Source organism: Colletotrichum siamense (genome assembly GCF_013390195.1).
Source record: "Colletotrichum siamense strain Cg363 chromosome Unknown KSG_Cg363_contig05, whole genome shotgun sequence".
In the NCBI taxonomy this organism is placed as follows: Eukaryota; Fungi; Ascomycota; class Sordariomycetes; order Glomerellales; family Glomerellaceae; genus Colletotrichum; species Colletotrichum siamense.
Window position 1 is genome coordinate 423,605 of NW_023501018.1, and position 13,433 is coordinate 437,037.

The 13,433-nt window shown below is 53.9% G+C and overlaps 6 protein-coding genes across 6 annotated transcripts; 2 read left to right on the forward strand and 4 right to left on the reverse strand.

Annotated features, from left to right (window-relative positions):
* Positions 1 to 338: 338 nt before the first annotated feature.
* On the forward strand, positions 339 to 833 carry CGCS363_v007769 (uncharacterized protein; the record flags this gene model as incomplete). Its single annotated transcript, XM_036639618.1, has 1 exon — positions 339 to 833. The coding sequence occupies one exon, from the start codon at positions 339 to 341 to the stop codon at positions 831 to 833; it is 495 nt and encodes a 164-aa protein (XP_036494239.1).
* Positions 834 to 2,084: 1,251 nt separating this feature from the next.
* CGCS363_v007770 (Protein-glutamate O-methyltransferase) lies at positions 2,085 to 5,265 on the reverse strand (the record flags this gene model as incomplete). The annotated part of the gene is made up of 6 exons (XM_036639619.1): positions 2,085 to 2,315; positions 2,365 to 3,214; positions 3,282 to 3,398; positions 3,450 to 3,580; positions 3,638 to 3,708; positions 5,196 to 5,265. 6 exons carry the CDS (start codon positions 5,263 to 5,265, stop codon positions 2,085 to 2,087), a joined length of 1,470 nt encoding a protein of 489 aa, XP_036494881.1.
* A 2,474-nt stretch (positions 5,266 to 7,739) lies between these two features.
* On the forward strand, positions 7,740 to 9,668 carry CGCS363_v007771 (High-affinity glucose transporter; the record flags this gene model as incomplete). The annotated part of the gene is made up of 5 exons (XM_036639620.1): positions 7,740 to 7,852; positions 7,949 to 8,278; positions 8,334 to 8,852; positions 8,904 to 9,198; positions 9,255 to 9,668. 5 exons carry the CDS (start codon positions 7,740 to 7,742, stop codon positions 9,666 to 9,668), a joined length of 1,671 nt encoding a protein of 556 aa, XP_036494880.1.
* A 218-nt stretch (positions 9,669 to 9,886) lies between these two features.
* On the reverse strand, positions 9,887 to 10,403 carry CGCS363_v007772 (uncharacterized protein; the record flags this gene model as incomplete). Its single annotated transcript, XM_036639621.1, has 2 exons — positions 9,887 to 10,221; positions 10,280 to 10,403. The coding sequence occupies 2 exons, from the start codon at positions 10,401 to 10,403 to the stop codon at positions 9,887 to 9,889; spliced, it is 459 nt and encodes a 152-aa protein (XP_036494597.1).
* Positions 10,404 to 10,972: 569 nt separating this feature from the next.
* Positions 10,973 to 12,193, reverse strand: TRI7-1 (Acetyltransferase TRI7; the record flags this gene model as incomplete). The annotated part of the gene is made up of 1 exon (XM_036639622.1): positions 10,973 to 12,193. One exon carries the CDS (start codon positions 12,191 to 12,193, stop codon positions 10,973 to 10,975), a length of 1,221 nt encoding a protein of 406 aa, XP_036494882.1.
* Positions 12,194 to 12,369: 176 nt separating this feature from the next.
* Positions 12,370 to 12,997, reverse strand: CGCS363_v007774 (Signal peptidase complex catalytic subunit SEC11; the record flags this gene model as incomplete). Its single annotated transcript, XM_036639623.1, has 3 exons — positions 12,370 to 12,470; positions 12,557 to 12,630; positions 12,741 to 12,997. 3 exons carry the CDS (start codon positions 12,995 to 12,997, stop codon positions 12,370 to 12,372), a joined length of 432 nt encoding a protein of 143 aa, XP_036494877.1.
* Positions 12,998 to 13,433: the final 436 nt, after the last annotated feature.

Below are 13,433 nucleotides of genomic sequence, written 5' to 3' on the forward strand. Positions count from 1 at the left end.
AAAGGCGTTTTCCCTCCCGCCTTAGCCTCCTTTGTAGCATGTTTCCATTTTTGGAGACGACAACCTCGGGACCTCCTCCCTTGCACTCAACGTCAGACATGACCCCAGAAATGGAAGAAGAAATGATGATGTACCCCGTGTTTGTGCCCGAAATGTCGGTCGAGACTGGAGCTGGTGCGGTGGCTGGAATGTAGTATATATGAGGCCCATCAGACCGCATTCCTCCCCCAAGCCAAAATCAACAAACCCATCACTTAAAACTTTCCAGCCTCGTATCAAACTTTCAAACGTTTGGTTCTTGAAACTTTGTGTGTTTCTCCCCATCCAAAAAGCTCACCATGCACGTCTCCTTCATCCTCTTCGCCGTCCTCGGCCAGCCCCTCCTCGGCGCCGCAACATCCACCATCAAACCAGTCCTCCCAACGACCCTACTTTCCCTCCCAGGCTCGCCTCTCCCGACCATTGTCGACCCAATCCCAAGCCCGGCCTCAACTCTGCTCTCGACCCTCACCCTCCCCGCGACGCTGACCAGCCTCGTCCGGCCGACCAAGACGATCCACCTCCTGCCGAGCAAGACCAAGAGCTACAGCGACTGCGGCGGCTTCCGCCCCACGCCGGCGCCCGTCTGCGCGGCGGGCTTCGCGTGCATCGACGACCCGTGGGTGGGCGGCTGCGGCCAGGCGTGCGACATGCCGGGCATCTGCGTGCAGGAGATCCAGTGCGGCGGGTTCGTCGGCAAGGCGTGTCCTGCGGGCAAGTACTGCATCGACGACCCGAGAGATGACTGCGATCCCAAGAGGGGCGGGGCGGATTGCATCGGGATCTGTATTTGAGAGATGAACGGGAAGGAGGGATGCAAAGTTGGATGGTGGGGGAGGGGTTTCTTTTGTCGTAAAGCCTTCTTTGTATCTGCTTTGGTACGATGTTGTAATATTTGGTGGACTACTCCAAGGTGAGCTTCGTGATGGACTCGGTGTGGAACCGGTGAGCTTCGGTAAAGGGCAACCCCAAAAGGTGTGGAGGCAGCGGCGACCTGAATGGTCCTTCCCATCTTTAACCATACGATTCTCATACCTTGTCACTGTTTAATGACCACACGATGGATCAGATAATTCCTAGGACAAAAATGACAAAAAGCTCTTCTCACCTGTTGACCCGAGTTTGGATTCTCGTCTGCCATAAACACAATCTACCAAACAGGCAACATGTGCCGTGAAGTATTCCTCAATTTTACGTTATGCGGCCACGATCGTCAAAGAAATACGCCATGCGAGAATGCAACCTACGTTTTCGAGAGCGGCTACCGATTGTGCGGCTCATTAACCACACGAAACGACTATTTCGAGGATACGTTCTGCGAGCCAGACTGCTGTTACCGCATCTGCAACCAAATGTGGCACTGCTGCGAGTGTCGTGTGCCGAATAGGAATAGACACGACTGCTACGGCTGTAAACACATCATTTGCCCGGAATGCTACCCTGGTAAGAATACCTCATATGATTTCATAGACCGAGTTGCTGATGGTTGCCCGCAGCGCAGGATCCAAAAGAATGGGCCGCCAGAAAAAGGCAACGCAGGGTTAGAATGCAAGAGGAAGGAACAAATCCGGAGTTCGCACCTATGGAGACTAAGCAAGACGAGCCACACCAGGAGCCTGATGAAGGTCTGAGAGACTGTCAAGATCAAGAGAACTCAAAGGTCCACGGAAACACCGACAACCATGCCGACGCCCAGAGCCATGGTAACTCGAAGGACCAGGAAGGTCCAGAACATACACAGAACAAGAACAGGGACTCTCCGCCTTCAAGTCGAGCATTACGTCGGCCAAGACCACGTATTCCAATCTACGATCCTTCCGTTGACGACTGGGTTTGAGCAAAAAGCTTGCGAAAGAGAAATGACAGAACTCGAAATTATCATGCGGCTAGCTGTGTTTTAGGAGCGAGGCGGGGACGTGCAGTAGGGTGAAGAACAGCAACAGCGTAACTCTATGACGATCGGTCTATTTGCATCTGAGCTGCTCAAGGTGAAGGGTCTATATGGGATCATGGCTCTAAAATAATAAAACGGAATGAAAAGAAGCTCACTTGCCGGGCGAGAATGACACAACTGCCCACTTGCCGCTCCATCCCCACTTCCTGCAGCCGGAGTCGCCGCCGCCGTCAGGCAGGGCCTTCAACCTCTCATCCTCACCAGGCTTGAGGCCGACGACGACGTCCGCCTTGCAGGTGCGCAGAGCGAGGACGTTGACGCCGGAGCCGGGGCCGAGGTTCTTGATGGCTTCCGTGAAGGGCGTCGCGGCGTCCCAGTCAGCCTGAAAACGTGTCAGCTTTGTCGCATTAGTCGAGCACGGGGCAACTTACATCGCCAGTCAGCTTGCGGTAGTTGAGGTCGCCCTTGAAGATGACGACCTCGCTGTCCTTGAGGTCCTCGTACAGATCCTTGGCCTCCTCGGGCAACTGCCAGAAGGGACCGGGATGCGTCCAGTAGCGGTTGGGTCTCAGGATCAGTTGCCCCTCCGCGTGGAAACGGCTCCACTCCTGGAACAGGAACGACAAGTTGGCCTCGTCCGTGCTCGACAGGGGCTCAGGGGTCTTGTTCTGCAACTGCTCGTCTTCTGAGGGCGTCTCGTAGAAGGGCTTAGGGGCGGCGATGGCGCTCAGAAGCTGAGCAAAGTCGCCCGGCAGGACGTCCGAGACGAACCAGGGGATAGACTTGGGGTGCAGGACGACGTGTGTTGCCAGACCGGCAGAGAGGAGGTAACCAGCGAGGATGAGGTCGACGTACAGCTCGAATCCAGCGTTGTCTAGGACGATGTCGACGCGGCGCTCAGCCTTGCCCTCGGCCTTGGCCTTCTTCAGCAGCTCGTACACAGCGGGGAGGTCGTTGGCGATGATGTTCTTCTCGGAAGCCTTGCGGGCCTCGGAACCTTGCAGCTTCTGGATGTCCTCGTATGTCAAGCTCGTCAACAAGGACAGGTCAGTCGCGTTGCCCCACAGGCAAATCTCGCACATCTCAGTGAAGAGAAGCTTCTCGGCGGCCTCGTCGTTGGCGGCGCCCTTGTTGCTACGGATCTGCTCGACAATATCCTTGTACTTGGAGGCAAGCTCGACGACTGCGGGGCGAGATGAGCGGAAGGTGCTGATCTTCTGGCGGGCGAAGACATCGTAGCTCTTCCAGTGAGTGGACTTGGCAAAGTAGGTGCTGATACGTCTGTGTTTTGCACTCTTAGCAAAGAATCCGAGGTTGTTGGGTACTACTTTGCCAACGGAGAACTTACCTGAACAGATAGCACTCGCAGTAGAGCCAGGGAATGTTAAGCCAAGTTGGCTCGCCGAGCTTCTTCAGGTCCTCGTTGTAGATGGCGACATCAGGGTATCCGTCGTCCTCAATTGGCCTGCGAAGGTCAGCATATGCGCAGCCTAGGGGCTACCGGTATGGCTCGTACGTAAGGGCGCGGTCGTGCTGGACCTCGTACTTGAGGCGGGCGATCTGCTCGACGATCTTCTTGCCCTCCTCCTGCTTCTCCTTGTCATCGGTCGCTGCGACGGAGCGGTAGAGATCGTCAATGGCCTGGGTCTGTATCAAAGCGGTCAGCAAAAGCCATAGTTCCTTCTCAAGATGGGCAGCACAAACGATAATGACAGGCCAACGCTCGCGGGCGGTGACCCAGCCGAAGGACGTCTTGTCGCCGGTCGAGTACGGGGCTGCGGGCGCGAGTTAGCTTGGTCCCGGGGGATCTCGTCGGCGGGAGGCAGTACTGGGCATCTTGAGGTGGTGAGGTGGTATCTTGCAGCAAAAACAACAGTGGCTTGAAGAAGAGAAGAACAATTTTTGCAGCTTCGCGTCTCGAAAAAGAGCTGCTGGAACAAACACCGCTTTCTCTGTGACAAGCTCCAACGTCCCCTAGACGCAATGGTGGGGCAGGAGCGCGGGGCACATTCCGGTACTGGCATAATCCGAGACGTGACGTAAGCGCCCCGTTTCATGTAGATTTGCAGCTACTTATCAGGTGTATTCCAATAGGCGGCATTGTCTTATCGGATCTTATCTGGTATTGTCCAATCAGCTTCGTCCTGTTCTTTCCTGGCATCTTCCTCAGCGTCAACCTCATCGCATCATTCCACCAGCTTCTCATGTGCGAAGCTGATATCTAATTTCTTGCAACGACGGCATCCTCAACATTGATTGACAGCCTCGAATGAATGAATTGATGTTATTCCAGTCTTGCCGCATCTGCCCTCAGACACGCCCGGGCCCGCCGATGAAGCCGAAACTCGACGTCTAAGTAGGCATGTTCGAGCCATCTTGAGGCCCGCACTGTGAGTAGGAGAAGCGATCTTCTTGGTCTGGACTAACCTCGTTCTAGGCCGCAATTGCGATTACCTTGGACCTTGGACCGTATTTGCTGGAGACCCGAACGGAGTCTTAGGCCTACCTGGGGCTATGCTGGGTGCTATCGCTACGCAGCATCTTGCAAAACGAGAAGAGAGTTTCAGGAAAGCTATCTTCACTTTAGTTTCAACGATGCCCGGACGCAGCTTTCCAATACTCTGTACCTACCATGCTGGGGTGAGCCGGGCGAGCCTCAATGCCACCCAACTTCAGCCGCACGTCCTCCGCCACAACTGAACGTCTCAGCCCGAAGAGGTGCAGCCAAAGACCAATTGATCGGCAATTACCCTGCAGCAGACGATTCAGTCATGCGGTCTGCGGTCGCTCCCGCTGGAAACATGTTGTCATCGCATGCATCGTTGCATCCCCACGTTTTACCCCAGCCTCCCGGGGACATCCGGGGAAGCCCCAAGTCGAGGGACGACGCTGCGGGGAGCCACAAGCAGCACGTGGGTGAGCCTCATGTCGCGAGTCCGGCAATTTCCAGTCACTTCGCCAAGGACTCCGGGCTATCACCTACCGACAATTACCGACATCGTGTCAGGCGGGTCTCTCAACGAGATCGTGCATGCAGAACAAAAGTTCGAGCAGATAGTATGGCTAGCGATTGCCCATCATTGGCTGGATGAGTCGTCTGCATGAGGCCCAGCTCCCACCCGGCGATCTGGTTCATCTCCATGGCTTCTGCGACCGTCGCGATCCACAGTGATCCGGTGGAAAGAACGACATCTTATCTTTTTGAAAGGCAACGAGGAAACCTTACCAAGACTTCGCGTTTATCTCAGACCAGCAGATGTACCAGTGTACTCCGTCAGCCAGTTCTCGATGCTTGCTCGAGAGTCAAAGTGCACCTTGAAGCTGCCCTCCATGTTTGTTGAAAGAGCCAGGGCTTTACAATTCAGCTCTAGCTCTCTGTTTTACGCAAGCCTTCGGGATCTTCATGATGAGCAAGTGTCATCGCGACGTGAGCTTTGGATCTGTGGATCTGGGGGCTAGTGCCGTTGAATCAGTGTGCTGAAAATGTCCATTTGGTCAACCGGTTACCGAAAGCAAGCATTCGACGGGTCGAGATTCAGTCACACGGCGTGAGACCTTTGTGACGCAACTCGTGGCTATTCGTGCTGCTCTCGTTGCTAGTGGAAGCCATTGCTAATGACCGCCGACGCCCGCGGGGAGCACCAACTCATGAGGTAAACTCCTGATCTTCAGCGATTACGAAGAATATCTTGGGCGAGAACTTAAACATTCGTACGATCAAGCCGGCAGCTTCAAGAAGCTATCGGCACGAGACCGAACATAGATCCGCATCCGACCCGACGATCGGCTGGCATGAATCAGACCCATGAGCGACTCCGCCAAGCTCGCATCAATCAATCTCGTCGTTGCTGGTGTACGTGGATGCGACATCTCGGAAACCGACTTCGTGGGTCGTTGTGCAGCAGTTCCGACTTCGTCCGCAAGTGGGCGGCGTGCTGCGAGCCCCCCGCCTCGAAGAGTGGATGATTTCATGCGAAACGAGATCCGGGTACAAGTCCATCACTTGAAGAATTTGGTAGGCAAGATAATGGGCTTTGTCTGCATCGATGCGGTCCCGAAGACATCGAAATCGTGTTGCCAAACCGACAACAAATTAGCGTCAAAGTCTACTGGGACGCAAAACAGCCGGAGAGAACACCGCGGCGTCGGTCGAGAACGGTTGATGACGGCCTTGACAAAAGGCTTGGTTTCTCGGCCGGGCCCTGCCGACCGGGGACTGGCAGCCGACCGCTTTCTTTCCGGCAGACTGATGGTGCAGAAATTTTCTTGGATGACAGGGACCGGTGAAAGACTGTCCCGAACAAACAAGGTCGAGCGTACGGTTGAGTGGGACTTTTAGTCAACGAACACCAGACCTCAGGGATTCCATGACTCCTGTAATCCAGCATCTCGGAATCGACAACCATAATTGCGCGTCTGGAAGCATCGAGCGGTGGGCGCTTGAGTAATAGCGCGTGTCCTGGACTCATCGCCAAGGGTGCGGCTCAATTTGACTTTTTCTCATCCAGCGACGAACATCCTGGATCGTTGGAGATTCTCTCATCCTCAATATCGAAATAACGTGGCGGCCATGTTCACGACCGAGCCTAACCTCGACGACCCTCGACATTAACGACCGCCGATCTACTGTCTGCCAAAAGGGCCGATTGCCCGCGTTTGGGGGTTGCAGGTGTGGATTTTCCCCTCACAACTCTACTGAGGTGAATCTGGGCCAGCGGGATCCCCAGAAGCCAAAAAGTCCCCCATGGTCAGATCCCCATGGGCACACTCAAAGGTTCGATTAGTCACGAACGGGTTCGTCTCTCATGTTTGGTGGGGTGGTTACAATTTCTGTTTTGATCCACAGTTCGGCCAACTTCCGCATCGGTCGATAGCTCCGGGCTCTTTTTTCCGACCTCGCAAACAACCAGGGGCACGCACTTCCTCAAATTTTGTCTGTAACCCGCTGCGGGGGTGGACCAGTAAATCGTGTGATATGCCAGACCCTTCGACGCTCCAGTGCCGCTTTGCGGGTGAGCGGGGTACGGAGACGTCCACGGGGGATTACGGAGAAGCGCCGCCACTCAAGTACACACCGCACTCTTCCCCGTGTTGGAGGTGCCGAAGGATTCTGAGGGGGTTGGAGATGCTGGCGGTCGTTTGTGCAACGCTCCGCCTCTCGGTATTCTCTGGGCGAATGCCAAAGACTGCCAAACTTGGCCGATCAGCGTTCACGAGAGCAGTTTCATCGCTTGTTGGTAAACGCCGACGGCCGAAAATGGTCAACATAAGCACCCAAGCATGTCAGATCCTCCCTCCAGGCTGACCTACTCAACCCCAGATTCAGGAACACGCTGCACACCATTCCATCACAATGAAATCCCCATATACGCGGGTGAGTCTGGAGCATGCAAGATGATGGCGGTCTGGTCCAACTAGCTGCAGTAGGACCGAAAAAGCTAGCAGGACCGCGCAACAATAATACGAAAAGTAGCCCACGAACCAAGAGCATGGGACCCATCTCGTTCGAGTTTGCAGAGCCCTCAAAACAGAGTCGCATCAAAACCTGACACATCCAATCCCGATCAGGCAAAAACGGCCCCATCACGAGAGGATGTCTCCCTTGTCAACCCGCCCAGGAAGGCAGTCCTTAGCGTCAATCGCCGTAACAATAAGTACCGATGTCATCCCATGCTTTTCACCATAATCATCGTGTCTACTCGGCTCGTCTTTAGCGATTGCTTGTTTCACCAGCACAAGCACGAGAGCCTTCAATCGCCTTCTCTCGATCGTCGACGCACATCTCGGCCATTGCCCTGTCACTACGATGGCTGTCGAAGCGACGTCCGCCGCTGAGGCGCGCACGAAGCTGGCTTACCAGAACAGATGGAAGACCATTGCCTCCAACCCCAAGATTGTCGTCATCGCGCTGTTCGCATCGTAAGTCTCTTCCATCTTCCAGAAGATCATTCGGTGTCACAACGCCACAATACTTCTTTCCGTGTGCCCGTGACCCAGCTAACTCTGGGGAAACAGCTTCGGTGGCTTCGAATATGGATACCAACAAGGTGTGCTCGGCCAATCGCTCGTCATGACGCGTTTCAAGGACAACTTCCCGTCCGTCGTCGGTTCCTCCAGCGCCACCGGTTGGTTGACCTCCATTCTCCAGCTTGGAGGTATCCTGGGCTCCGTCAGTGCTGGTGTTTTCGGCGAGGTCTTCTCTCGCAAGTACACTATGTTCTCCGCCTGTCTTTGGGTTGTCCTCGGTAGCTACCTGTACACTGGCGCAAGCTACCACAAGCCCGAGCTCCTCTACGCCGGCCGATTCTTCACTGGTCTCGGCGTCGGAACCTTCTCCGGTGTTGGGTAAGTTCTCGCTTTATGTGTACGCTTCTGGCGCACCCAGACTAACCTCTCGCAGTCCTCTCTACAACGCCGAACTCGCCGCTCCTGAGATGCGTGGATTCATCGTCTCTTTCTACCAATTCGCCACCATTCTCGGTATCATGTTGTCTTTCTGGATTGGATACGGCAGCAACTACATTGGCGGTACCGGCATCGACCAGTCTGACCTTGCCTGGAAGCTGCCCTCCTACATCCAGGGTATCCCCGCCGCCCTTTTGGCCCTCGGCATTTGGTGGCTTCCCTTCTCCCCTCGTTGGCTCGTCAAGCAGGGCCGTGACGAGGAGGCTGTCAAGACCATTGCCTACCTCCGCAAGCTCGATGTTGAGAGCGAGCTCGTCCAGGTCGAGTTCAAGGAGATTAAGGCTGAGGCCCTCTTCGAGCAGCGTTCGTTTCAGAAGGCGTTCCCTCAGCTGGCCGAAAAGGAGAAGACCAGCGTTTGGATGCGCGAGGTTGCCCAGTACTGGCAGATTCTTCGCTCGTGGTCCCACTTCAAGCGTGTCGCGACCGCCTGGCTGGTCATGTTCTGGCAGCAATGGTATGTCAAGCAGCGCTAGTCAAGCTTCTTTGAATGCTAACGATTCCGCAGGTCTGGTATTGATGCCATCATTTACTATGCCTCCAACGTCTTCCAGAGCCTGGGTCTCACTGGCGGCACCACCGCCCTCCTTGCCACCGGTGTTACTGGTGTCGTCTTCTTCGTCTCCACCCTGCCTGCCATGGCCATCATCGACAAGGTCGGCCGCAAGCCCATCTTGATCGTCAGCTCAATCGTCATGTTGATTTCTATGATTATCCCTGCCATTATCGTCGCCAAGTTCAGCCATGACTGGCCTGGCCACCCCGTTGAAGGTTGGGTCGCCGTTGCCTTCATCTGGCTCTACGTAAGCACCCCACCATCACGTCACTATCCCAAACATCGTTGCTAACAGTCCTGTAGATCGCTGGATTCGGTGCTGGATGGGGACCTGTCAGTTGGACCCTCGTCTCCGAGATCTTCCCGCTGTCTATCCGTGCCAAGGGAGCGTCCATCGGTGCTTCAAGCAACTGGCTCAACAACTTCGCCGTCGCCTTCTACGTGCCCTCGATGCTCGAGGCCTGGGAGTGGGGAACCTACCTCTTCTTCGCCGTCTTCCTGTTCTGCGGCATTCTCTGGGTGCACTTCTGCCTGCCCGAGACCAAGGGTGCTACGCTGGAGGAGATGGACCGCGTGTTCGGTAGCAACACTGGCGCTGAGGACAGTATCATGCTCGAGCAGGCCAGACGCGATGTCGGCCTCACCGAGGAGCTGGAGGAGAACGCTATCCACGCCGAGAAGAAGGGTCTTCACGAGACTCAGCATGAGAGCGTTTAAATAATGCCGTCAAAGTGACGACTAATGTGCTTCGATACGAAGCTTGATACCCATTCTCTCATGATGCGGTCATGGGAGATAGTAATGTAGTGCGATTCGTAATCCATTCCTTGTGGATTCTGGGCTCTAATGAGATGTATGATGTTTTCTCACACCACTGCAGGCTTGCCATGTGCATCGTGATTGCCCCCGCCTCTCCTTCGTTGCATCTCATTTCCTTACGGGCGTGCGCCATCTCTTCGAACCTCCGCCACATCTCCCCAGAATGAATCCGCAAAACCGTCCCCGACACCAGTGTTGCCAGCCTTGGCCGGCACAATGGCCCAATCATCGCCGTCAACAGTGACCTCATCCTTCACAACATCATCCGGAGGATATCTGTGGACAATCTTGATGACATTCCCCTCGTTGTCCGTGTAAGTGATCTCCGATCTCACGATGGGGCCGCTCCGCGCGGGGGTAGGTGTGCGGTCACCGGGACTATCTTGCTCAATGGCCGGCTCGATTGCACGCTCTTCGGTGGGTTCTCCTTCGTCCCATTCGTATTCGATTTCTCGGGGGATGTCAGTACATGCTACTGGTGAAGAATTGGTAGGAGTAGGTGAGCTTACCTCCGTTGCTACGGGTCCGGTAGCAATAGTATCGCCCGTGGTCCTCGGACCATATCCAATCACTCCATGGATTGCTCTGCTTCAGTTCCTTGGAGACTTTGCTTGATTTGGCATGTTTCGTCATCGTGCCTTGTTGACTGATGAAAACCAGTTAGGGTGATGAGCGAGATGGAGTGCGACACGTCTGGCATTACGATGAGTGGTGCATCATGTCGGAGGCATTTTATACTTCACCGTAGACTACACACCCAATGGGTTGACGATTTTGATGAGTTCAATGTTACACTGGTCAGATGGCTTCAAAGCGAATTTGGGGCGAGATTTGTGCCTCCGAAGCGACCACTCAAACCCAACGAAAACCATCAGAACTATTCGGTTTATGGATAGTAGATGATTCAAAGTCTCGGCTCCCAAGATACGAGTTTCCATGCAAGTACACAATAGTAGTTCATACTGGTTCATAGCCAATACAGAGGCCCGGATTGGCTAGATTTGTCTTATATAAACAGCAAAGTGCACATTGCCTTGCGGTTGTTGCCTGGCGCAGCATGGAAAACCGTAATAGTGAGGCGAACTGTTCCATTAAATAGTTGCACTTCTGACAAACCCCACGTCTGTTCCACATACTTTGAGCACAAATGCCACCTGAAATCTTTAAAAATGACTACCATTCCAAGTCTAGCCCGCAGATCATCACAGCAGCGTATGAGACTGTGCCAGAGCCTGCTTGATTAACCACCGCAGCGTCTTGGGATACAACCACCTCGGCGCCATCCAGAAGAACCATGCAAAGGTCCACAAGTAGCCAAACCAGCGACTAGCTAGACACACCCGTGCTTCCGCCCCAGGCTTCAGCTTCGCTCGTCTGACCACCTGCATCCACGCGCGGGACACCGCGATCTCAACTGCGATCGCAAAGAAATTGGCACAGAAGAACGCCACGTCCAAGTGCAGGTATCCTTCGCCGGTTCTCCAGGCAGCCGTCATGTGCATGATCCCAGAGAGGAAGAACACGCCAAATGCGACGGCCGCTTTTTCAAACGTGGTCTGCGGCTCGTTCTTGATTCGCAGAATGGTGTGTGTCCATGTTGTGAGTGTGGGCGTCGCGATGCGGTGCCAGAAGCGGCCCCAGAAACGTTGGACGGTCCAGGCGTCGGTTATACTGCCGAACAAAGGTGGCCATTCTTTTGGGTTGTCGATGCCGAGGAGGACGAAAGTTGTGGATAGGATGGCGTGGTATGATTCGAGGATTAGGAAATTGGACCATATCCAGGAGAAGACCGTGAAGATACGTAGAAAGATTTGGCGTTGTGATACCGGGCTGTAAGTGCAGTCATCACGGCTGCAATCGAAGACTATTTGTGAGATGATGGGGCGGATGATTGGATATTTATCCGGAGTAAAGTCTAAGAGGTCGGCTTTGAGGTATATGTGGGCTTTATTCACAAAGCTGTTGGCGACGAGAAGCAGGCCGACCTTCAATGCTCGCCGAATGATGAAAAGAGCGCGAGAAGACCATGTCGCCGTGGTGTTGAGGCGAAAGGTCAGATGACGAGGGTTGTTCCAAATCCAGCATGCCGCTGAGATGGTCTGTGACTGAGGACAGTATGCGCTCCTTCGTGTCTTTGGCTTGTTGCATAACACTAAGCGACTCTGTCCGAAGAGAATGTTGGGAAGTATGAGCATGAATATGAAGCTTGTAATGACCGTGTAAGAGCCTAGACCAATCAACGATGATGCATTATCCTCATCAACAGAGAGTAACGACCATGCTGCAAGTAGCCATGCCGGGAAAAAGAATGACCTATGCGTATGAGTCGGGAAGTGTAGGGCCACTGTCGTTAGAGTTGCAGAGGCGGCGAAAAGCAGTGGCGGTCTGAGGGCATCTTTAGATACACCGGCCGACAACGCCATAGCCAACATCAAATCTGTTTATTACAATCAAGCAAGTAAAATTGTCAAACGGTCTCGTCATATTAAATAGCTAGTAGCTCGCTCTCTTTTAGACACTGGAGAAAGTCTGCCTCCCTACTATCGACTGTGCTCTAGGTGGATACGACATCAGCCCGTGGGCTCAGTCGAACAACTGATCAGAAGCGTAGCACCAAGACCTGCTCTGCTGAACGCATCGAGACAAACGAGCCATCTTCGAAAACAGACTTAGAGGGGACTTTAGGCGTGATAATAGCCCCTGAGCAGTGATTGTCAACATGCCTAGGAATGGGATGTAACCTCGCACAAGCCCAAGCACCTGGTCTTGGCGTACGTGTGTCTGACCAAAGGGATATAGTACCACATCATTGATTTCGTTGTTGTCGCCCTTTGTCAAGATCAAACGCTCCTGGCCATCACTAAAGAGCTCGTCAGACCGTTGTGTTTCACGACCCCTGACTTAGGGAGAGCATGTCTTCCAACGCAAAAAGGGACTACTGGAAAAAGACACTTGGTTGTCCAAACTTACTCAAACAGGATCTCAACGGCTCGATGCACCATAGGGAGGAGCTGTCCCTGAAACCAAATCACCGGGATGTCACCGACCTCGACTTCTTGCCAGTTGGCAAGTAAGATGATGTCTCCTCGGGAGAAGGCAGGCTCCATCGACTCTGAGAGGACTACCATTGCTGGGTAGGCGCAGTTGGTAGCCAGAGTCAAGGCCTTCCAGGCCATGAAGCTGCGCTCAAGAAGGCGCAAAACGGAAGGGACGCGGCGCGATGGCATGTTGACCTCGAACGGACCCTAGAATAAGAAGCGTAACGCGGACGGGATGGAGAAGGTGATTCAGTTGGTACTTGATAATAGGAGCAATTCGCATGAAGAATTAGTAAACACGATTTATGAACGAACGTGGTGGAGTATATCAAGTACAAATTGCTCAATTGGCAAGTTGTCTTTGGATTTTACTGCACGAGGGCTCCAGGTAAACCAAGCAGAAGACTCCTTCAATTTGACAGTCCGGTTTGGGAGCACGGCTTGCCACGGTGATATACAGCCTCAGATTGATTCATTTCCATTCATGGGAGCAAACAAGCATTTAAACTACCTCAAAGAAATCATCGCACGGCCCTCATTGCTCTTTTGATTCCTTTACCCTGGCTCCTAGTCGTCAAGGAAGCCCGTCGGACGGTACCAAATGGTTTTTTGAGTAGGTGCCTCT